General features: G+C 44.6%; 2 protein-coding genes across 5 annotated transcripts in view; one reads left to right on the forward strand and one right to left on the reverse strand.

Moving 5' to 3' along the window:
* Positions 1 to 6,586, reverse strand: part of LOC113834922 (vegetative cell wall protein gp1-like) — a 95,812-nt gene extending 89,226 nt beyond the window's left edge. The window contains exon 1 of one of the 2 annotated variants that reach the window (XR_003483929.2): positions 6,090 to 6,579. Coding sequence is in view for 1 of the 2 variants with exons in the window: in XM_035442448.1 (XP_035298339.1) it covers positions 6,090 to 6,455 (366 nt within the window). In the remaining variant the exon portion in view is untranslated. Of the gene's footprint in view, positions 1 to 6,089 lie in introns of both variants that reach the window. The other variant, XM_035442448.1, reaches the window with a different exon arrangement.
* The window catches only part of Slco3a1 (solute carrier organic anion transporter family member 3A1), a 279,214-nt gene continuing 262,380 nt past the window's right edge, over positions 5,736 to 22,569 (forward strand). For 2 of the 3 annotated variants that reach the window (XM_027408153.2, XM_027408152.2), the window contains exon 1: positions 5,913 to 6,092. In XM_027408153.2, coding sequence (XP_027263954.1) covers positions 5,913 to 6,092 — 180 coding nt within the window. Of the gene's footprint in view, positions 6,093 to 22,569 lie in introns of all 3 variants that reach the window. The other variant, XM_027408151.2, reaches the window with a different exon arrangement.

Here is a 22,569-nt window from a genome sequence, read left to right on the forward strand (position 1 = left end):
GTTGATCATGACAACAAGCAAAATAACTAACAGAATAATACCAGAATAACTAACAGCTGTTCTTGCCCCCCCCCGGGGATTTGAGTCTTCCTAGACCAAGATACAGTCATAAAAATCCAAACGAGAAGCCACAGGATCTCCTGGCCTAGTCTTCCAGCTCCTTTAACTGACAACCAGTCTAGGGTCTCCAGTTGTGACTGAAGAATAAAGATTGATCAAAGTCAGTATCATTGTTTTAGACTACTAAGTTATAGGTTGGCTTGCTATTATATGACATTAGATAACAACTACAATGTGGTCCATGTAATCCATATGGACATCTCCTTATTTCATTTGCATTTTAGGATTTACTCCACAATTAGCTTTCCTTTCACCCAATCCCATGGTGCATTGCTGGGAGCTACAGTTGCACTGGTAGACCCAGCAAGATGAGAATGTAGGATGTATGGTGGGTCAGGGGGGATTTTTTGGGCTTTCTGGTTGAGAAACCAGCCTTGATCCCTACACAGAGCTCCCTTCTGCCTTCCTATGAAGGCAGGAGGTTCTCTTCCTTGCTCCCGTGTTAGGGACAACTTCCTCAAGAATCCACATCCTGTATTCCACATCCTGACTCTTGGCCCCTTCATGTCCTGGAGCCTTTTGGAATGCTCTCTGGTATTTGAACAGATACTGGAAAAGAAACATTCAGACGACTATTGTGAGCTGAAGGCTAGCATTCTTTCTTTTGTCCTACAGTTCAGATGTGCTGCTGAAACAACAGCCTGACAGGAGACAAACAGCATGTGGACGCTACCCCCCCAAGGGCCCAACTATGTCATGAGTTGTCCAGGTGCTTTCCCTGCAGGATGCCGGTGCGCTGGCTCCATTAGCATGAAAATGTCCAGCATGTCTTTTGATAATGATTCTCTTCCTAAAGCTCAAAATCAGAAACAAACACAAACATCTTACTAAAATACAGCCCAATATTGGTTGATTTTGTATCAACTTTAGGCTGAATTTGTTTTTTCAAATCATGACGCATATGTACATACTCTTTTTATACCAGGGATCGAATAGCACTATTTAGATAAACAAATTCTATTTACTTTCAAACCATCAAAAGACCTTGAAGGGAGAGCCTGAAAGCACAAACAGTACTATATATTTTTATTCCTTTTGTTCACTTCAAAACTATTCTGTCATGAATATAGCACATTTCTGAAAACCCTACTTAACTCCTGTTAATTCTCCAATTTCTACCCATGCTCTCATATCTTCTCTTTTTCCAGCTGGATCTAGGATTCACTTGGTTGCAAATTCTATCTACAGGGATGTTTATCCTTTTTATTCATTGTTGAGCTTCAGGAAATATTCACATTAAGAGAGATAATTTACAATATGAGTTTCAGCATATAGTGGCTAGCTAACAGAGGATTTGATAAACAGGCATATATCAGACAAACTGGAAAATGGTTTGGGGAAAGAGAAAGACTATAAGGAGAAGAAACTTTAGCTAAATACAAACATTACTTTCAAGCTAAAGAAGTTAGATTCACTTCAATTCTATCCTTGAGTAATAATAATAATGTTATTATTAGTAATACATAATTTACATAAATAATAATGTATAATATTATTTTATATGTTGTTTATTTGTTATATTTTATTTATGTAATATATATATATATATATATATATATATTTCACCATCTACAGGGTAAGCATCTAAGCACCTGTTTTTCCATCCCACTGACAATCAGAAATCATTCTATACATTTGTTTTCCTACCTTGTATTTGTTATGAACAAAATTGGAGCTGGCAAAAAATGATTTGTGTGAATTATGTGAACAACAGTTTCTCATTGTGTTGAATTCCATTGAGGCCGCTTGATATAACATCCTACCACAGCCCAGGGACAGTGGAAGACTGTCACTGTGTGTGTGTGTGTGTGTGTGTGTGTGTGTGTGTGTGTGTGTGTGTGTGTGACCATGAATTTAACCCACTTCTCATCTGCAGTAGGAGAGAGAAGCTCTCCAAATCCCATCCACTCAGTATTTGCCTATTACATGTTAATATTTTGGGACTCTGAGGTCATTTTATCTTCCTACTTCAGGAAATAGTCTTCTGGCTTTCCTGGGTCAGATTTCAAGATTATGTGGCTTTCCAGTGTCCAGAATACTGCCAGCAGCCAACCAAATAAGAATCTGAGATCCAAGGCCTTACTAGCAATGTTTCCTTCTGACTGTGAAGAGTTACTGTGCCCAGGAAAGTGATAGAAAAATCCAAAACAAATGCAAGGTCTCTGTGGCCACTGACCACGGTCCCATCCCTAAATTCACCACTAGGAGAATAGGTATACCAAAAAGACCTCAGCTGGACACTGGAATGGTTTTGGTTTCATGGCAATATCAAGGCCATCTTGTCTTTAGACTCTGTCTTGCCTTCCATGTCACTGTGGACTGTCCATTTCTAAAGGTGGTAAAAGTGAGTAATGCTGGCATCAGGAGAGCTAAGCCCTCCTCCCCCCAGCCTGCTTCTTCCTCTCATTTTTTTTCTTTTTAGGGACCCCTATCAATTCCTGCTGGAGCATGCAGGTTCAATCCCTGCCAACTGCTCTGAATATCACAAAGCCACTTGTTGCTCTTTCTTAGTAGTAAGGGGCTCAGTAGACCCAGATCTCCATGGATGTGGGACAGATAAGGCAGCAGCCATCACAACTTGATAAATGTTTGTGAGCTGTGCAGACCCAATGATGGCTAATTTTATGCCTCATCCTTTGTGTATCAGGGATGACAAAGTGGAAGCAGCACCAAGGGCTCACAAACCTACCCCATCAGCCAGGAGCCACAGCTTTGAACAGGATGAAGGGTACTGAATTAAGTGCTCAAAATTCCTTCTTACACACCCTCTAAGTCTCTAACTGACTTGTTGAATTCTTAAGCCTGCTGGTGCAGTATGGCATTCATAACTGTCAATTGTAGGGAGAATTGGCAGTCCAAATCTAAAACCCTATCTCTGATAGCATTTATGCCTAATTTATTTACAGATAGCTCACATTATACATCTAAAATAAAGCTAAGCTGCCCTCCCCTCAGTCTATATGAGGCAATGTGCTTTAGAGCAGACAGCTGGACTTGGATTCAAGTCCTATCCCATTTTAGCTGTGTAACGCTGGGCTATCTACTACACCTCTCTGAATCTTTGCTTATATGGGGAACACTGTGAATTGCACCTTCCTGATGAGACTGTAAGATGTGAAGGCAGACACCCTATTGGCTCTCCCAACCCTTACTGAGTAAGTAGCTTTGGTAGGGTTAATTGCCCTTCTTAGGTGTCAGTTTTCTCACTAAACAGGCAAACCACAACATCTAGTTTGGTTTACATCTAGAGGGTTGCTGAGGGTTATAGTAAAATGCAAGTCTGCACTGAGAGCTTGGTTAAGGCAAGCACAAAATGACCATCGACACTTGTGATGACAGGGCATGCAAATAAGTCTGGAAGGCTAATGCACTCAGAATGACATTTCAACTGGCAGCTTTGCAACTCTTATCCAGAGACAAGGAAGGACCCCCATCCATGGTCCCAGCTCATCAAAGGACTTCCTGAGTGAGGAAGGATTCTGTAAGGCCAGAGCCTGGAGAAGGGACAAGGCAAAAAGCTGAAGATCCTCAAGAAAGCTGGCATTGCGTGACCAGAGGTGGTGGAGAGAAGACAGCCAGGCAGTAAGGATTTCAACCATGGTGTAATAGGCCAGGACAGGAGCCCAGAGACACTCCTGTCCCTTTCCCTTGGAAATCAAACTATTGGATAAGTGGTCCTGAAGGAACTGAAATTTCCTTACCAACCTCATGCCCGGAGAAGAACAGGCTGCCAGCCACAGGAGTAACTTGTCTGCCAGGAAGATATTCCACAGGGTTCTGGCAACTTGTCAAACTACCTCATTGAGACTGGAACTCAGGCAGTCATGGGTTAATGATGGCCAGGACTATACCTTGGCCAGGACTACTTGGTGATGCATACCTTTTTTGTACTCTAAAGCTAAAGTGCATGCAGAACACAGAAGATGTAATAGGGTTGGGGGAGATCACTAGATTAGTCTAGTTGTAATTCTTCCCAATGTAACCATATTGAATTAATCTCTCTTCTCTGCTTTTGCCCCTTTAATTGACATATTCAGGACAGGTGGCTGAACCTCGATTGTTAGGGGTGCTGGAGCTCAAGCTTTGATCCTAACAACTCCAGTTACAATACAACTGGTGGAGAACAGTGTAGTTACTGATGCCAGGGAGTAATTTGGGTAGAAGTTACCCCAGACAAGGAGAAGCACATTGAAAACCACACCAAGACTAGGTGAGGTCATGTCTGGAAGACAGATGGATGAAGCAATTTATATTTAAATGGTAAGGCAAACAACACACCCCCACTGTGCCACCACCGTCTATTCTTACTCAATTTCTCTACAAGAAAGTAGAAATTATGGCAGTGCTAATTGCTATGCACTTTTAAATGAGAACCTTGGCATTGGGATATAGACCCCAGTCTCTGTTTTTTGATATGACTAGTAAAGAAAAGTTTTTCAAATGTGTTTGGACTTTCAGTTGCTAGGTGCTTTCTGTTCGGTCCACTTTCCCCTTAGCTTCCAAACCCTATTGCTGGAACTGGTAGATCCTATCAGAAGTGCCTTGTGAACCAAAGTCCCAGGGAATGCTGTGGGTGAGGACTGATGACAATTGGGCGCTGCTGCAGGCGGACCTTCAGGCCAGGGTCAGGGAGGGCCACATAGTCAGGAGATGGGTGGGGACAGAGGAGGCTTGTGGCTCACTGCTTCCTGAATTCGGACTGCAAGCAGCTGGAGAACTAAACACGGCCCTCTGCTGGGGTCCTTGTGACCTGCAGCCGCCTGTAGTCCGTGGCTGGGGGGAGATTATCTGTCAGTGAAGACTCCCTAAAGATCTAACTTCCCTTCTCGGCGCTTCTGTTTCTTTCTCCCATTTTCGGGGAATGGGCGATTTAGACAGGTTCAGTAGCCACCGAGTGCTGGAGCAAAGGCTGGCAGACCGAAGAAGCCCCTGGCAGCTCCGACCTCTGGCATTTTCCGGAGCCCTAAGCGCAACAACTGTCCCCAGAAATTCATGAAACAAGCCGAATACAGCACCAGTACCCGGGATTCTCGTTATGGAAGCAGCTCCTCATCTCCCGCCCTAACACTCGGGTACCTAAGCATTAGGTACCGGGACTAGAAGTAGGGTGCCTGTGAACCCCCATCTCTGTGCACCATTGCTGGCCGCACTACCTACCACCCAGTTTCCGCCGTGGCGCCCAGGGCCCCACAGTGCCTCCTAGTGTCCGGGTAGCACCTTCATTGCTCAGCCTCCCACCTCACCAGGACTCCCCGATTCTACAATTTCTCGGGGGCAGCTAGACCCCGCGAGCCGTGACTATCAGCCAGTCCCCAGCGCCCCAAATAGGTCTCCTCGTGCCTCTTAGAAGCGAAGTCGCAGCCAGTAGTGGCGCAGCGGGAGGCTCAAGTCGGCGATCAGGCCGTGGCCAGGGTTTGGGGCGCTAGGAGTGAAAGCAGGCGAGGCCGGGGGGCCAGGGGCAGCCGGTGAAGGCAGCGACGGGCGTCTGAGGGAGGTGAAGCGGCGGGCGGCGCGAGGAGTCCCTGTGATTGGCACAGCCCGAGCTGGAGGAGGCGGCAAGGGGAGGGCGGAGGAGGAGGAGGAGGAGAGGGAGGAGGAGGAAGGGGGCGAGCGCGGCGGCGGCGAGGAGCGGAGCCTTCAACCTCTCCAGCCGCGGCAGGACGGGGGCGGCCGCCGCGGGTCCGGGGCGGAGACAGCACGCAGCCTCGCAGCGCGCACCCCCGCCCGGCAACGGCCACGACACCCGGGGCGAGCGGGAAAGCGGCGGCGGCGGCAGCGGCGGCGGGGGAAGGATGCAGGGGAAGAAGCCGGGAGGCTCGTCGGGCGGCGGCCGGAGCGGCGAGCTGCAGGGGGACGAGGCGCAGAGGAACAAGAAGAAGAAAAAGAAGGTGTCCTGCTTTTCCAACATCAAGATCTTCCTGGTGTCTGAGTGCGCTTTGATGTTGGCGCAGGGAACGGTGGGCGCCTACCTGGTGAGTCCGGGTGCCAACTCTGCCGCGGACCCCCTCCCCTGCCGGCGCTTCTTCTGCTTGCTGCCTGGCACCGGGAGGGGGCCTCGCCGGCGCCGGGGGCAGGCGGGCATGACCTCGGCCGGGCGCGGAGGTTGGCGACTGGTGCAGAGGCGGCCGCCGGGGGAGCTGCCGGCCCGGAGCGGGCGGGACCGTGGATGCCGGCAGCAGCTCGTGCGCTTGGCAGGGGCTGGGGGCCGGGGAGGGGGGTGCCCGAGTGGAGTCGCCGCGGGCAGGTGGGCATGCAACTGTTTCTTCTTCTCTCTCGAAAACGGAGCCAGATGGCGAGTTCAGGTCAGGGAGCCTCCTCGGAGACTGGAAAGGCATCACGGTTCAGGTGACCTGCACATGGGAGGAAAAGCCAGTTAGCATCCTGCGTCCTCTACTCTCTGTTTCATCCGCCCGGAGAACGAATCATTATGCATCATTTTTCCCCAGGCTCTTTCTCCATCCGCCAATTGCCGGGGAATTTAACAGCTTAGAGTAAAAGGCGCCCGAGTGTGGCCCTGATCTGAGTGGTTGTTGCAGGGGGAATAGTCCCACCCAGATCCCAATAGCCATCTTTCAGTGTGGGGATAAAGTTACAGTACCTGGAGAGCAGCTGCGAGTTTGTGTAGTTTTAGCTTAATTCCCTACTGTGGTCGCTCTCGCCCACACAGGGAGTGGATCACTGCGTACAATATGTATCTATTTTATTTGCCTTTAGAAAGGGATTATTGATGCTCAAAAGGCCCATGGACGCCTACTATAACCAAAGAATCCGCTTGTAATGACTCAGCACTGTCAAGTACCTACTTTGTTGCTTTTTCCTGCAGTGCTCAGGTGGTCCGCACTTGAGACAGTGCACTTCCATACCGGTCCTGTCTTAACAGGAAAAGATGTCTCAGGGTGCATGGTGTTAAACCCTTGCTTGGCTATTGACCTGAAACTGGAATCAAATGTCATAGATTGTAAGTGTTAGGGAGCACATTTGATGGAGATTGAATCGGACAAGATTTCAAAAGCGGTTGGATAACCACATCCAGAGATAGAGCCATGTGTATCCTGATGTTATCATGAATCCCTCATTCCTGGCCCTGGGTTAAAGAAAGTTAATGAGGGCCAGACTCTGAGTATCCAGTGCCATTAACAATTACCCAAGGCTCTTACAGGCTAAGGTGAAGTGAAGTAGTGCTTGGTTAGAATTAGTTATGCGGTGTCAAGGGGGGTGGGGGGGTGGGACACCTCTGTGGATGCAATTCTGTTCCTGGGATGACAGAACTCCAGAGCACTTAAGAAATCAAATTCATTTCTGTTGCCCTTCCCTTGATGAACAGCCTTGTGCATATATGTTGTTACTAAATCCTGAGGCCAAAAGTGTTCAGTTTTATCACATGTATTAATTTTGTTTATAGTTGTAATACTACACTGTAAACTTTTGGATTTGCTCGATAAAGATGATGTTTGGAGGGGCAGCTTCTTTAGGGGTGATTTGACTGTTAAAATACTTAGGAGGTACATGTGTTACTAGAGGCGAATGCAAGTTAATACTGATAGGTGTGAATCTGTAGCATATGCAAACTGTTACATCTAACTGGGTCTTCATGTAAAAGGAGGCAATGAGTCTATCAACAGCTGGATCTTGTTTAACAGTTCCTTTGCTTCAAACCAGTTTTGCTTAAGTGTGCGTTATTCACATGTGGAGAACAGCAAGGCTATACTTTTCATCCCAGGAATGATGAATGCCTGAGCTTAGGGGTTTTTGCTTGTAGTGACTTAAGGATTTTAGAAGCAAGTGAAACTGAGCCTCAAGCAGATGAGTGGCCCCGTTCTTTGTGGAAAGTTTAAAAGCAAGTGCTTCTACCATGGGAAACTTCCCCAGGCAGGGCTGGCCCTGAGAGATGAGGGGTTATCATGAATCTCAGGACAAGGAAGGGCAGGAGGCATTCAGTCCACCTGCTGGTGGTATTTGGACACTTCTGTCCCTGATGGAAAGTCTTGGGGGGGGGGTAAAGGGTAACAGGAGCCAACAGGTGCCTTGCATAAAGCAGATGGAGGCCCAGGAGAGGACAGGCCAAGGAAATTGAATTACTTCTAATCACTAGCAGGGCAAGCATAATATTCTCAGGGCCCTGCTTGGCCCCTCTGCCCCTGACTTCCCTTTACTGCATGAACCTCATGTCAAGACTAGGTAGCTACTAGGATTGGCCCAGTCTGCTTGCTGCTGGACTTTGGTCTTCTGGGTCACTTAAGAGGTTTCCCTTCCTCTGTCATTTGGGCAGGTGGGGAAAGTTCTGGTTTTCTTTCAACCACAGGAGATTTCTGTCTGGAAGTTTGAGGAAATCACTTATTATAGGGGGGTCAAGTGAAAGGCAGCTTTCTTCCTTTTAAACTGTCATAGCATCTTTCCTAGGGAACCTGAGACCCTGAGTCCGTGTGAGGAACACAGGTGGTCCATGTGCAAGGGGTGTGCAATATGTGATCTATTCAGTGGGATTCAGCACACTCTTCTGAGAAAGTGTTTTCAGAGACCTGATGAAGAGCTTGCTGTGGGGCATTGCCAGCTAGTCTTTCTTTCTCCTTAAGGAGGATGGCTGCAAGTTGGATGTCAATGGTAGTATTTCCTATTTGATGTCTAAAGCCCATGCAGCTACCTTGTGTTTTTTAATCTCCCTGGGTGCCTTTCTATTTTTAAGTATTGGGAAGCATCATTTCATTTTTTCTCTTTCATTCTGAAGAGACAGATTTCTCATTGCCCTTAGTGTGTCCTCAGCGACATTGGTGTAGTTTTCCCAACTGCAGAAGTGAGTGAGGCAGGAAGTGGCTTGTGATTTGAGAAGTGGCCCTGCAAAGTAGGACTCCTGTGTGGTGTGTGGAGGTAGGGGGCTAAAAGGAGGTAAGAAAGAGGAGGAAAGGGTGGAGAGGGAAGAGAAAGGGGGAAGGGTTGGAGAGAGGGGGAGGAGGAGAAAAAGGTGAGAGATTGAGATTTTGATTGTCTTCTCTCAAGAACATGCCTGTGAAGGAGACTCAAAAAACTGTATATAGCAAGGCATGCTAGTCTGAGACCCTGCAAGTTTTTGCTTGGGTTTTGAGGTCTTCCAGGAAGTGAAGAGGACTAAGACTCTGACATCCGTGCTAGATTTTGGTAGGACAATGTAGATAAGGTAACTCAGGTGTCACACAGCTTAGCCAGAATGCCTGAAATCCTCACTTAGGACAATGCTGTGCTGCGACATCTTCAACAGCTAGGTTGGCTATGATGATGTAGATGTAGATGTAGACACATTGTGTTAGAAGAGGCTCACTGAGTTTAATGATCATTGTACCTTACCTATATTGTCCAAGACAAAGCCATGTGTATTTCCGGTACCTGGGTGTTTGCTTCCAGGGGCTCCTGGATGTAATGCCCTATTTGCAGGAATATACCTGCTGTGGAAGTCTTGGTCTGCTGAAAGACGGTCCAGGCATGTGGGAACTGACTGGAGAGAAAACCATTTGTGTAGATTTATCTGTGCATTGTGGGTGCTTACTGAGATGTGGCAAGCCAGGCAACTCTGCAGAGACAGGTTTGTATATGTTATGGAATTACTGAGGAGTTGGGGAGATAAGGATGTGTACAGGAAATTAAAACTGCTGACACCTTAGGCAATTTCGAATGAAGCTCAAGAGAGATTCTTTTGAATTGCTTCAGGACACACACTGAATAAAGGCCCCTGTTAGTCTCTGGGAATTTCAGTGGACCCCAGTGAAGCAGAGGTGGGCCTTTTCCTATTTAAGTTATGCAGAAGTGTGTTTGAGGTTGTGGTTACAGAGTAGTGACATAGATGACTGAGTGTGGCTAATGACACGCTGTCTGTCTGCTTGATAGTCACTTATTTTTAGGCCAGAGAACATTCAGTAGGTTTACAGTTAGCTGCCACGGTTGATATTTTCTTTTTTCTCTGAAGAAGCATCTTTTTGAAGATAGGTTCTTGCATAGCTAGTCTAGAAGCTGACAGCTGAAGAACATTTTTAAAGTCCTTGTCAAATTAGTATGATGACTAAGTTAACTATTTTACTTAATCAAATTATTTTATACACTTATGGTTACTCATAATGACAAATTCCCTGCTATTTGCATAACTACTATATAGCCCCAGGTAGTAAAACAACAACAAAAAGAAGACTGAGTTTTTTCCCTTATAGCTTTGTTTAAAATGTTTAACTAATACTCCTTAAGGAAAAAGTGTATTTCTGAAAATTCTCCTCAACAAGGCTTGTGTACATACATACCTTTGTTTCTTTGGGGAGCATGTAAGGAGGGTATGTGTGTGCTTTAACAATAGAAGAATCTAAGTGGATTACTTGTACAGTGAGCAAGATTTCTTTCCTGGGTTTGGCTAACCCAGGCCCAGCCCCCCATTCAGTTGCAATACCTTATGCCAAGGGTCCAGAGTTCTTACTGTGTGGTGCTGCCTTGCCTTGAGGATGGGTTCTGTGTCATTTTGACTCATCCTGCCTGCTGCTGGAAGGGCTTCTTCCTGTGGCAGGCTGTATAAGGTTCCTTCTGTGCGGTTCATGAACCAGCAATGGCAGGCAGAGTTCCAGCAGGAAGTTCTCTGTATTTGTTTTGCAGATCTGATGGCAGACTTGGAGGCTCTACTCTGACCAGGGTCTTGCACACCTAGCAGTGTGGCCAGGGGATGTGCAAGTGTACGCTGCAAAAAAAAAAAAAAAACTGAGTCTCATTTGATACAGGAGAATCCAGTTCCTTAAGGGCCACATCTCTAGTGTGACTCCCAGCTTCAACACACATTTAAAGGGCACAGATTTCCCAGGCTAAATCTGTTAATAAGCATATACCCATGAAGAAGAGCCATGATAGTAAACTTCATGACACCTCTACTTTGCATAAGTACTTATGTTCTGTGCATGGTTGCATGCTCTAAATGATTTGCATACATATCTGGCCAATTCTGAATGTCATATACTTCCTTTTTGTTGTTTTTGAAAAAAGTATTTCAATAGGGTTTTGTCGATTGTTTTACTGTAGTGCTGGGGATTGAACACAGGACCTTGCACATGATAGGCAAGTGCTCTATCATTGAGCTACACTCCCAATTCCTTAATGGTAATTTTGATTGTATGTCTTCATATGGGTTTAGACTGAGGGCTTTATGGAGACAATTCTGGCTATATTTTATTGCCTCTTGGAAATGCTGTTGGTAGTTTGTGGCCCGGAAAGATACCCTTGCTTCCTGCTCTTATTTATTTTGCCTTTGTTTTGTCTGCTTCTTTGTCTACAGAAGGTTAATTATTGACCTGGATTCTATAGGATAAGTGAATTTGATGTGTTGGAAAAACACATGCATATAAGGCAGCCACGGGAGAGATTACTTGTCAGTGATTAACACCCCCATTAAGTGATTAAAGTTCAAGATGGAGAAAGGCTTGTGTCTGACAGTGGTGGACATTGGATACTATTATTGGAAGACCTGGGGTTCATTTCTGTATCCTGTCCCTTTCCGTCTCTCTGACCTTTAGGCCAGTGACTTAACCTGTCTCTTCCTTGCTTTTTTGTCCTTTTAAACTGATGCTAATTGTGATCCCCATGATATTGTGAGGGTTTACCTGTAAAGCACTTTGGATTCCATCTGGCATGTAGTAAGTATCCAGTACATATTAGCCATTATTATCAACATGGCCGTGCACATTTCCAGAAGATATAGTGATGTTGCAACCTCACCCACCGAATAATAAAATTATTTTAATCAGGCATTGATTTGGTTTAGTGAGTTGCAGACACAGGAAACTTGTACTTCTGAATAAACTCTTGTGTCTTGGAGGGGAAAAAATGATTTTGAAAGTATGGTGTCAGTTAAATCCTGGCTGCTAGTTCTTTTATTTGCTAATTGCAATAATTTATATTAAAAATTCTAAAAATGAGGGGTGTGTGTGTGTGTAAGCCATCACATCAGTGGTCATTTATACATGCCATTTTATGGGCAATGGGTACTTCAGGTGGGAAGAGCTGATGACTAAGAGAGTAGTGTTTTGATGTGCTCCCCCTGGGGAATCCTTTCTTTCTTTCACTCTGGTCTGTGGCTATGTGCTAGCAAAGACTAATGAAAGGAGGCTAAGCACTGACTTACACTGGTTTTGAATGTGGATGATTTGAATTACATGAGCCTCAGTTTGCTCATCTGAAAAATGCGGCTAATGTATCTTCATTGGTAGCTCAGAGGTCTAAATAAATGCACATGTGGTTGAGTAGCTTTCACTGGGTGCAATAGTCACTGAGTGCTTTAGCAGGAATGGGATAAGCCTGATCATTGACCTAAGTACCAGTAGGCGTTTGAGGATTTGGGATCTTATATATAGCCTGGTTTTCTGTTTCCAAAACTGATACCTTAGTTCCTGTAGCCTGTTCTACTTCTATGGTTATATGGCTGAATGGACACTTTAGGGAATCTTGAGGAGGCAGGAGGGAGAGGACCAAGGGATATATGCCTGGGGCACATGCTGCCCTTTGGGCAATGTTGTATCAGACAAGAAACCTGGAAGCTCAGCCTGATGGCCCAGAAGGGCTCAGGGCTGGACTGCTCCCCAACTTCATCTTGATGCTTCCCCCAAAGTAAACAGGCTCTACAAGCACATGTATGTACGCATCTCCCGCCATAACCTTTAATTTCTCAGAAGCAGACCCAGGGCACTGTTGACACAGTCTTGTTTCCCATTGAGCATCTCCATTCTCTCTACTTCTGATTGCAAGGATGTGTTCAAGAGCTTAACTTCTGCCTACTGCCCTCCCGTGTGTAGTCTTTACATTACAGCCTTCCTGCCCCTAGGCCTGGTGATCCTGGCCTTGGGAAGGGAAAGGAAGGAAATGGGTTCATGCTGGCAAACTGGGTTGTAGTGTGTATACGAGGTAAGTTTTCCAACCCCGTTGAGATGCAATGGATTGCCCAAAGCCTTCTGACTCTCTGGTGATCCTATTAAAATCGTTGGATCCTCTGTGGCCATGACCTGCAGTGAGCCAGCCTGGGGTTTGCAGTGACAACATAGGCAGGAAACATTCCCTTGGTGGTGGGCAGAACCTCAACATCCAGCAACTCCCAAAGTCTTCTTTATGGTTTTGAGTCTAGTTCCCAGGTAAATGGAAACCCTTTCTGGCGAGGACCTAGTTGTTTACTTTCTTTAGCCACAATGACAGTAACCCACCCATCTGTGTCTCCCGTCATGGAACATTTCTCTCCAGACTTTGGAATAACGATCTCACTGTTTAAGGTATGCTAGTTGACTGTTAGAATTTTCCTGGGTTTAAACAAAAGTCACATATTGAAAATATTTTAAAGCAAAAGCAACATGGTCTATAAATTGCCCTACTTTGGAGGAGAGAGGAAATGTGTGAGTCCATCCTTCTCTTTGCTTCCCATTTCCTTCATAAATAACTAGCCATTACTCTTTGGAACTCTGTTCCCCAGGCATGTGACAAGCAAAGTGACTTTCGATTTACCTGGTAAGGAGTCGAAGCGAACGCTGACTGCATTGATTTTTAGTTAAAATCGTTACCACGAACTCTCTGAAAATCCTTGGGAGCAGGTGATGGCTGTAAACACATTCAAATAGTCAGTAGTGAGTCTGCCACATCTAGTACAGGGCAGAAGGGCCAACTGCTGGCAGCTCATGGCTGTGGCATTACAGGAACCCAGTCTAAACTCTGGAGGATTGTGAGATTTGTCCTACCAGTGATACCTCTGCCCATCCGCTCTCTCCACACCCCGCTGGGCACTGTATAGCATGGGAGCTGATTCTAGTTCACCTGGCAAGTTGCCCTTCAGGGCAGCTTTGTGTCTCTGGATGATGAACTTGGCTGTCCAGGCAACCCTTGGGAATCTTCCTTGGTATCCTTTTCATTATTTACATATTTTGTTATATAATATGTGGGAGACCAACTGGCAAAAGAGGGAGATTTATTTTACTCCTTTTTCCAGAAGGTTCAGTTCCTGGTCACTGAACACAATGTATTGGTGTGGGACATCCTGGAGATAGGCTTGTGTGGAAACAGGCAGTGAGGGAGGGACTGAGGACCGGGTATAATCTTCAAAGGCACCCCAGTGACTTACTTATCTAACTAGGCTCCACTTACTAAAGCTTCCACCATCTTCTAGAATAGTCCCGGCACATACAACACAGGACCTCAAGGCAGCATTTCTCACCCGATGGGTCATAACCCCTTTGGGGGTCAAATGGGGGCCACCTAAGACCATCTACATATCAGATATTCACATTATGATTCATAACAGTGGCAAAATTTCAGATATGAAGTAGCAATGAAATAACTTTATGGTTGGGGGTCACTGCAATATGAGCACCTGTATTAAAGCATTAGGAGGGTTGAGAACCACTGGCCTAAGAAGACATTTCATTTCTAAACTGTCACACACCTAAAGCCTATGCAGTCCCTCTCTACAAACACCCAAGCTTCTAGTTTTGTAGGATTAGGAGAAATAAGCAGGGTCCCAACAGACATTCAGCAAACAGTCCTGGGGATACCACCTAGAATAGAAATGGGGCAGACCACTTCTAACATCACTGGACACACATCCAAGAACTCCCCCAAAGGGAGAAATGACTCTCACCTCTACCGCATACACCTGCAGGCTTGGTGTAGGAAAACAGTGTCACGTGGTGTTTTTCAATTAAAGACTATTGTAAATTATTCATAGGGGATGGCTATTGTCTTTTCCCTCCTTTGGAAAGGGCTTATGTAAAGCAGGCATGCTTTTTCTCTAATTGTTAGAGTTGCTCTCCCATCTTCTGCTGATGAGAATGAGAAATTACCACCTTGGATAAAAGCAAGTTGGAAAACTGCCCTGGGCTGATTACATAAGCTTTAAAATACTGTACCTGAAATTGTGTGTTTACTCTGCTAAGAATTCCCTTAATGAAGATGAAAATTTCTACACAGCTGGACCCATATGGTTTTTTTTTTCCTTATGTAAGATTCAATTATTGTGATCCAGTCCGTAAAATCAAGAATGTTTAGTTAAGCTCTCCGTTAGCTTTTTGGGTCAGAAAAAGTAGATTCATAGAGCCATCTATAGAAATCCCCCAGTATCCTGACTGGTTATGGCTTCAGCACTAGTCTCTGCCCTTCAGGGGTGTCCAGGGCTCACCCTGGGGCTGTGGTTACTTTGGCTGTCCTCCTTGAAGGCCTTCCTAAGTGAAGTCATGCAAAGTGCAGTGGTCATCTACAGGTTTAACTGTACACCATTGGTTGTGATAGAGTAGACACTATTCTTGGGCAGTATCGTCAAGCCCTGGGAATGTGTTGTGTCTTATGGGATAATGTTCATAATTTGCATGGGTTCCAGCATGGCTCCCACTCCTTTTCTCTCTGTCTCCTAGTCTTATATATTCCAGGCTGGTTTTGAACTTGCTATGGAGCTACCAAAGATTTTTCTATCTGTACCTCCTAAGTGCTAGGATTAGAGGTGTGCTTTATGATGCCTGGTTTTCTACAGTGCTGGGGTCAAACTCAGGGTTTTATGTATGCTAGCCAAGTACTTAGTCATCTGACCTACATCCACCAACCTTAACCATCCTCCCCTTGAAGCTGTGTGCATGTGTGGGGTCCACAGCACATTCCATAACTGAACTGAGTTAAGGTACCTCTTGAAATGTAGGCTAAAGATTTTTTCTTTGACAAGATGAGAATTGGGAAGAAAAGACTTCAATAAAACTAGGTGACTTGAAATAGATATAGAAGAGCTGCAGACAAGACATTCCTGTCCTTATGTAAAAAGAAAAAAAAGTAGCATGTGGCTCCTGATTTATTATACAGCATGTATATTGCCTTCCCAGTGTTGGTAAATACTTGTGTAGGTTAGTGTGCTTAACACGCCAACAACACACATTCCCAGCCAGCCAAGAGAGGATACCTTTTAGAAACCCCAAACACAAATTAGCACCTTCCCTTTACCTTTGCCAAGCCATGGAGATTTGTATAAATAGATCAGAAAGTCGGTGAGCAGCTCCACAGTTCTGCAGCTGGCAGTTGGCAGGAGCCAGTAGGGAGGCTTGCCTTTCACCCCAGCCCAGAGTGGTGCATGGAGCCTGAATCTAGCAAGTCCAGTCCAAGTGCTGCATTCTTAGGTGGAATGGATTGTTCTATTTGAATATTGCCTCTGTGCCCCCCGTTTGCCTGGGTCTGTCACTCAAATATCTAGGCCTTCCTAAATGTAGTTTGGCCCTCTATACCCAGGGTTCCTTATTCATTGATTCAACCAATCCCAAAACAAAAATAATGGAAAAGGGCTCACAGTGGAACTGAACATATGCAGACTTTAATTGTCTCGTCATTGTTACCTAGGCAATATAGTGTAGCCACTATTTACATAGTATTCACATTTAATGAGCTATTATAAGTAATTGGAAGCATACAGGAGATGAATATAGGTCATATCCAAATACTATTCATTTTATTTTATTCTTTTATGATAGTACTTATCAAACCTAGACAGGTGTGCATTCACAAGCCTTTTTTTAACAAATTTTATTTATAATTTGGAGAGATAGCTCAACAATTAGCACTGGTTCCTCTTCCAGAGGACAATTTTCAGTACCCACATGGGCTCACCATCATCTGTAACTCCAGTTCCAGGAGACCTAATGCCCTCTTCTGGCCTCCAAAGGCACTGGCCATGCACATGGTATACATGTATGCATATATGCAGGCAAAACATTCATACACATAAAATTATAAAAAATTATTTTAAGTATAGGATTTCATGTAGTCCAGGATGACCTCAAACTTCCTGTGTTGCCACAATGACCTTGAACTTCTGATCCTCCTGTTTCCACTCCTCAATTCCTTACACACTGGCATGTGCCACCAGGCTTGATTTTATGCAGTGCTGTGGAATGAACCCAGAGCTTTGTGTATACTAAGCAAGCACTTTTCCAATGGAGCAACATCCCCAGTCCTTCCATGACTTTTTAATAGAAGGGATTTGAACATATGTGGATTTGGTATGAGGGTTGTTCCGGGGAATCTGTCCCTTGTGGTCATAGAAAGACATCATACAGCAGTTATGTCTGCACTTGTTGCTTTCATGCTAGACAAAATTAGGGCACAGAATTAACACTTCCCCAAATGTGCAGCCTCGCTTTTTAGAACCTGCCCACCTTAGCTGGCAGGTGTGAGCAGGTAGCCCGGAAGCAGGCAGTGGAAAGATCATAAGTACATATAAATTAAGACATGGCTTAGGCATCTTTGATGTTAAGATCTAAAGTGCTTCAAATGCTCAAACTTTTGAGTGCTGACATGACACTTTGAACGGAACATTCCACACTTGATCTCATGTGTGGCAGGTGGTCAAAATGTGGCTGCAGTAAAATATTGTATAAAATGACCTGAGGACTGTGGGTGAGAGGAATATAAAAAACATAAATGAATCACATGTTTAGACTTGACTCTCATTCCCTAGCTAGCTCATTGTGTATGTGTAAATATTTCAAAAACTAAAAAAAAACAAATCCCCCAAATGGAAACAATTCTGGCCCAAGCATTTTGGGGAAAAAAAAAAAAAACAAAAAAAACTACTGAACCAGAATGCCTTCGGTGCATGTTGAAAAAAAAAAAAAACAAAACAAAACAACAAACAAAAAACATGTAATTCCTTCACATTTCTAAAATTTACTTCCCCACATACACTTTTTGTTTTAGAGAAAAACAGGCTTCATATTGTCTAGTGGATAACATATCAGTCCTTAATCTAGGGAGCAGATGGAAATATATATTTCTATTTATTTACTTTCTGACACGTTGGGGAGTGGTCTCATCATAACTAGTGCTAGAAAAGGACAACCAGTAAAACTCTCTCACTGTCTCCTGGTGCCTAAGCATCAGAATGACAAGGGAAGCATTTATGATTCCAGGTGAGGAGGCTGAGTGTCTGTGTTCAGGTCTGTGGCTTCTGTGGCTGCTTTTCTGTTTGTGCCAAGTGAACTGAGCAATGCTGCTCACAGGTGCTCTGCTCAGTGCCCCCCCCACCTCCTGTTTATTCATTTCTTTACTTCTCTTCAGTGGCTCTGACCCTACTGGTGCCACACTTAGCAGCCCTGAAAGAATGTCACAGGTATGGGTCCTCTGGGATGGTGCTGTGGATAGCATTTGCATTATCCTTCCAGTGCCATCTTCTCTCTGTCCCCACCATCCTTCTCTGTGGACCATGCAGCTAAGTTCTTAACCTCCTCCATACAGGTCTTTGAACTCCAGGTCCCAATTTTACCCAAGACTAGAAGCCAGCTCTCCTGTACTTTATTCTTGATGAAGAGTGGGGCCAGGCTCTTCATGCTTTATTTCAATCCTTTATTTTTGTGGAGGTTCTAAAGCACTTTTAGTGTCTCAAATGTTAGGCAAAATAGGGTTTTATTTTTATACTTACCATAGACTATATGTTTATAACTGTACATAAAACATATAGTATTATTTACACATGTATTTCTGGAGTATAGAGAAAGTGATCTGCAGTCTCCTCTGGTGGCAAAGTGGAAATGGGCTGTAAGCTAGAAGGTGGACACATCCTGGATGGGATGCGTTTCTCTGAGAACTACTGACGGAAGGGACCGAGTGTCTCAGCTTCCTAGGGTTACTCTAATACATTGTCACAAAACGGGTGGCTTGGAGGGACAGATTCATTTCCTCCCAGGCATGGAGGATACAAGTCTGAAGCCAGCTGCTCATGCTCTGTCTCTGTGACTCTGGGTGGAATCCTTCCTGTGTCTCCAGCTTTTGATGGTGACCCTTTGACCCCCTGGCTTGCAGCAGTGTCACACTCATCTCTTCATGGCACCACATGGCATTTCCCCCATGTCTCTTGTCTTGTAAGGACACAGGTCAGATTGGGCTAGGGTGTGTCCCAGTGACCTCAGTTTTACTTGTTTACCTCTGCAAAGAATTTGTTTCCAAACACATTCATATCAACAGGCGCTGGGAACAGGAATTTGACCATCTTGTTGGGGAGGGAACCATTTTAGACTGTAGTGCCGGGGAAGAAGATCCCAGGGGTGAGTGCCTCTGTGAATGAGGGCACAGAGGCACTCAGTTCCCTTAAGGCAGTGGTTCTTAACATGTGCGCCGTGACCCCTTTGAGGATAGAATAACCCTTTCACAGGGGTGGCCTAAGACTATCGGAAAACATAGGTATTTTACATTATAATTCGTCACAGTAGCAAAAATGAAGTAGAAGCAAAAATAATTTTATGGCTAGGGGTCACCATAACATGGAGGACCCGCATTAAAGGGTCATAGTATATTAGGAAGGTTGAGAACCATTGCTTTATTGGGTTTGGGTTCAGTAGGAACATTGTGAGATGATAGTCATAGGCCTTGTGTTTGAAAGAATGGTCAGGTTGGTGTTATATTAGAGCTAGGTACCCATATTCTACTTCCTTCTATCTCAATGCTTCTGGGGCGGGGAGTGGTAATTCTCATAATTTCTTGGCATAGGCTCCATTTAAATGATGTTGGCATGGTCTGTGTCAGACTCTTTGACAACTTTCTTAGATGATGCAAGCAATATACAAGAGGACAGGTGTGGTCCTTATGGACTCCCAACAGGGAAGATGTCCTATTTATAAGGTTTTTATTATTGATTCACTCACTAGAATGGCTTCATTCCTGGGCCTAGGCAGGGGCTGAACCATCCTGGAGCCTTGCATCTGGTCTGGTTTCTATACAGCCAAGTGTGGTGTCCCAGAAGCAAAGCATCAGGCTAGAAGTGTGAGTTGTTAGGGATGAACTTCGGTGGGTAGGGAAGGTGTTTAGAGTTGGAGATTTAAGGTGTTCTTCTCATGCTTGGCTAGGTATAGCATTGGCTGGAGACATGCCTCAGAGATGTGTGGGGGTGGGACTCTTGGTGATAAGGGGCAGGCTAGGAAACCAGACTACAGCCACAGGCCTGGTGCTCTGGAGTCTCTACTCCAGTCAGCATTGTAGGGGCTGCTGGCACCTGTCTTGGCAAAGCTGCTGCCCTTCTGCCTCCCAGCTTTGGAGTGGCATGGTAAGATGCTCCTGGCATGCAGCCTGCCAGCTGGTAGAGGGAAGCTGCCTCTGGGCGTGCTCAAACTCAGGGAGACAGCTATGGATCCTTGGCATGGTATAGCTGAAGGTGTAATTTAGTCATGAGTAAAGGGGCATTCCTTGTAGGCATAGGCAGTCACTAGGATTAGGGAGAGAAGCCGCCTCTGTGCTTTGGTTGTCCTAGAAAATGGTGCTCACCAAGGCGGGGGTGACGAAGGAGGAAGGTAGCTCTAGGGACCAGTGTATAGGCTCCTGGTCCTGAGGGCACATGACCCCTCTGTACTGAAACCCTCTTTTGAATTATCTGCAAACTAGATTTCTACAAATGCTCTTCATGTATATTTGACTTCCTTTTAACACTTTTTGTTTGACCTTGGATGTATCAGGTTTGGATAACTTTAACTGCTAACAGAACAAACTGTGTTTGGACACAGGAAATGCTTCCAAACAAAAAGTGGGTGTGTATAGTTTAACTTTTCTCGTCAGTGCCCTCTGAAAGAGCCTGGTGGCGAGCAGATCCTTTGTTGTTCTAGGCAGTAACTAGGATTGGGGAGAAAAATTGGCCTCTGAACAAAGTGGAAGTTAGGAACCTGGTTGGGGATTTCTTTGGCATGGCTTTCCTCTGGGCAAAAATGTTTCCTAGTCTAGTCTGTTTATTTATTTATTTACTTTCAGATTTTAGCATTGCAACTGATGTCCCTTTCATTTATGGAGGTGCTAATGTATGTTGTATACTTGTTTGGTGCCATTTTAATGTAGAACTGCGTATTATATTTTTTAACTTTCTAAACTAATTAATTTTTTTCTTGGTGTTGTGTTATTCTCATAAGATAGCTTACAGAATAACAAGGCTTACATGGCTTGTGATTCAAGTCACTAGAAAGTTCACATGGTCCCAGTGTTTGGAAAGGGTCTTCCTGGTTGAGGTACAACGTGGCAAAGAGGCAGAAAGAGAAATGTCCACATGCAGAAGGGCCAAGCACATGGAATGGCTTTGCTTTATTATGCTTATTCTCATGAGAACTACATTAATCCCTTCCAAGGATGGCCCCCACCCCCGACCTAATTATCTCCCATTTAGAACTTATGATTCTTTAGTACTATCTTGTCTGTGGGTGGCACTATTCCCTGGACCTGGCATTCAAGACTGTATAAAATAGAAAAAGTGAACTCACCATTGACATGCATGCATTCATTACTGTCTTCTGTCTGTGGACAGAAGATGACCAGTTGCTTCAAGCTTCTCTCAATTCTCTGCCATGATGGGCAGGCCTGGAACTATGCATTTTTTTAACAATAAACACTTCTCCCTTGTTTTGTTTTGGTCATAGTATTTCATTATAGTGACAGGAAAAGGAGCTATGGCAGAAATGAAGATGCTCTTTGACCTATGTTGGGGTCATGATTATAGACTCATATTAATGTTGAAAACATCATAAGCCTAAAATGCATTTGCTATCCCTCCTTTCACTGAGTACCATAGTTTAGGGCAGCCTACTTTAAACGAGCTCAGAATACCTGCCTAGAGCAGGGCAGAACTGTCTGCCACACAATATATTCTGTATTATTGCTATTTACTAAATATGTACTGATGATGAATTTTCCATATGGATGTATGTGTAGGAATGCTCCTAAACTACCCTGAATTCAAAGAATTATAATTTGAACTCTTATAAGTCTAGTTCCTCTAAGTTGGGGGCACCTGCCCCGTCTCTGAGTTCTTTCTATTACACATGGAAAAGTAGCAGCCTAGATGTAACTTCAACATGTATGTTCTTAAAAATACCAAGTAGTGCATTTCATTTCATTGAAATTTTGTAGAGAATTTCCTTCAGTGAAACTTGAGTCACCATCTTCCATCATTGGTCATTTCTGTCAACTTCCCCCTTTTAAGTATTTGCCTACAAACTAAATAACTGAAAAATGATTTCTTAATATGTGGCATATAGCTGAATCCCAACATTAGCTAACCACGTGGTGGATGCCCTCTCTGGAATTTGAGATATGTATGTACACACACACACACACACACACACACACACACACACACACACACACACATTTTCAGCCAACAGAGTCAACTCTAGATGGACTTCAGCATTTTCTGCTATCATCTCTTTGACTACTTTTTTTCCTCCTGGTTCTCTGCAGTAAGTGCGCCAGTTATCTGGGTCCTGAATTGGCTTTGAACTCTGCAGTTGTTTGCTTTGCTTGGAATCCTTGTTTATTTCTAAATCCACTGAGTTTGTTTTTAAATCTCCATTCAGCAAACTGATATTTCTCTAGTTCTCTGTGGATTCTGTTGCATGTTATTTTTTTTAGGTTCACAATTATCATCATCTTCTCCCCCACCCTCAAGTAGCCTTTTTACTCTCTACGTAGTGATCACATACC

The sequence above is a fragment of the Cricetulus griseus genome, chromosome 3 (genome assembly GCF_003668045.3).
Source record: "Cricetulus griseus strain 17A/GY chromosome 3, alternate assembly CriGri-PICRH-1.0, whole genome shotgun sequence".
Classification (NCBI taxonomy): Eukaryota; Metazoa; Chordata; class Mammalia; order Rodentia; family Cricetidae; genus Cricetulus; species Cricetulus griseus.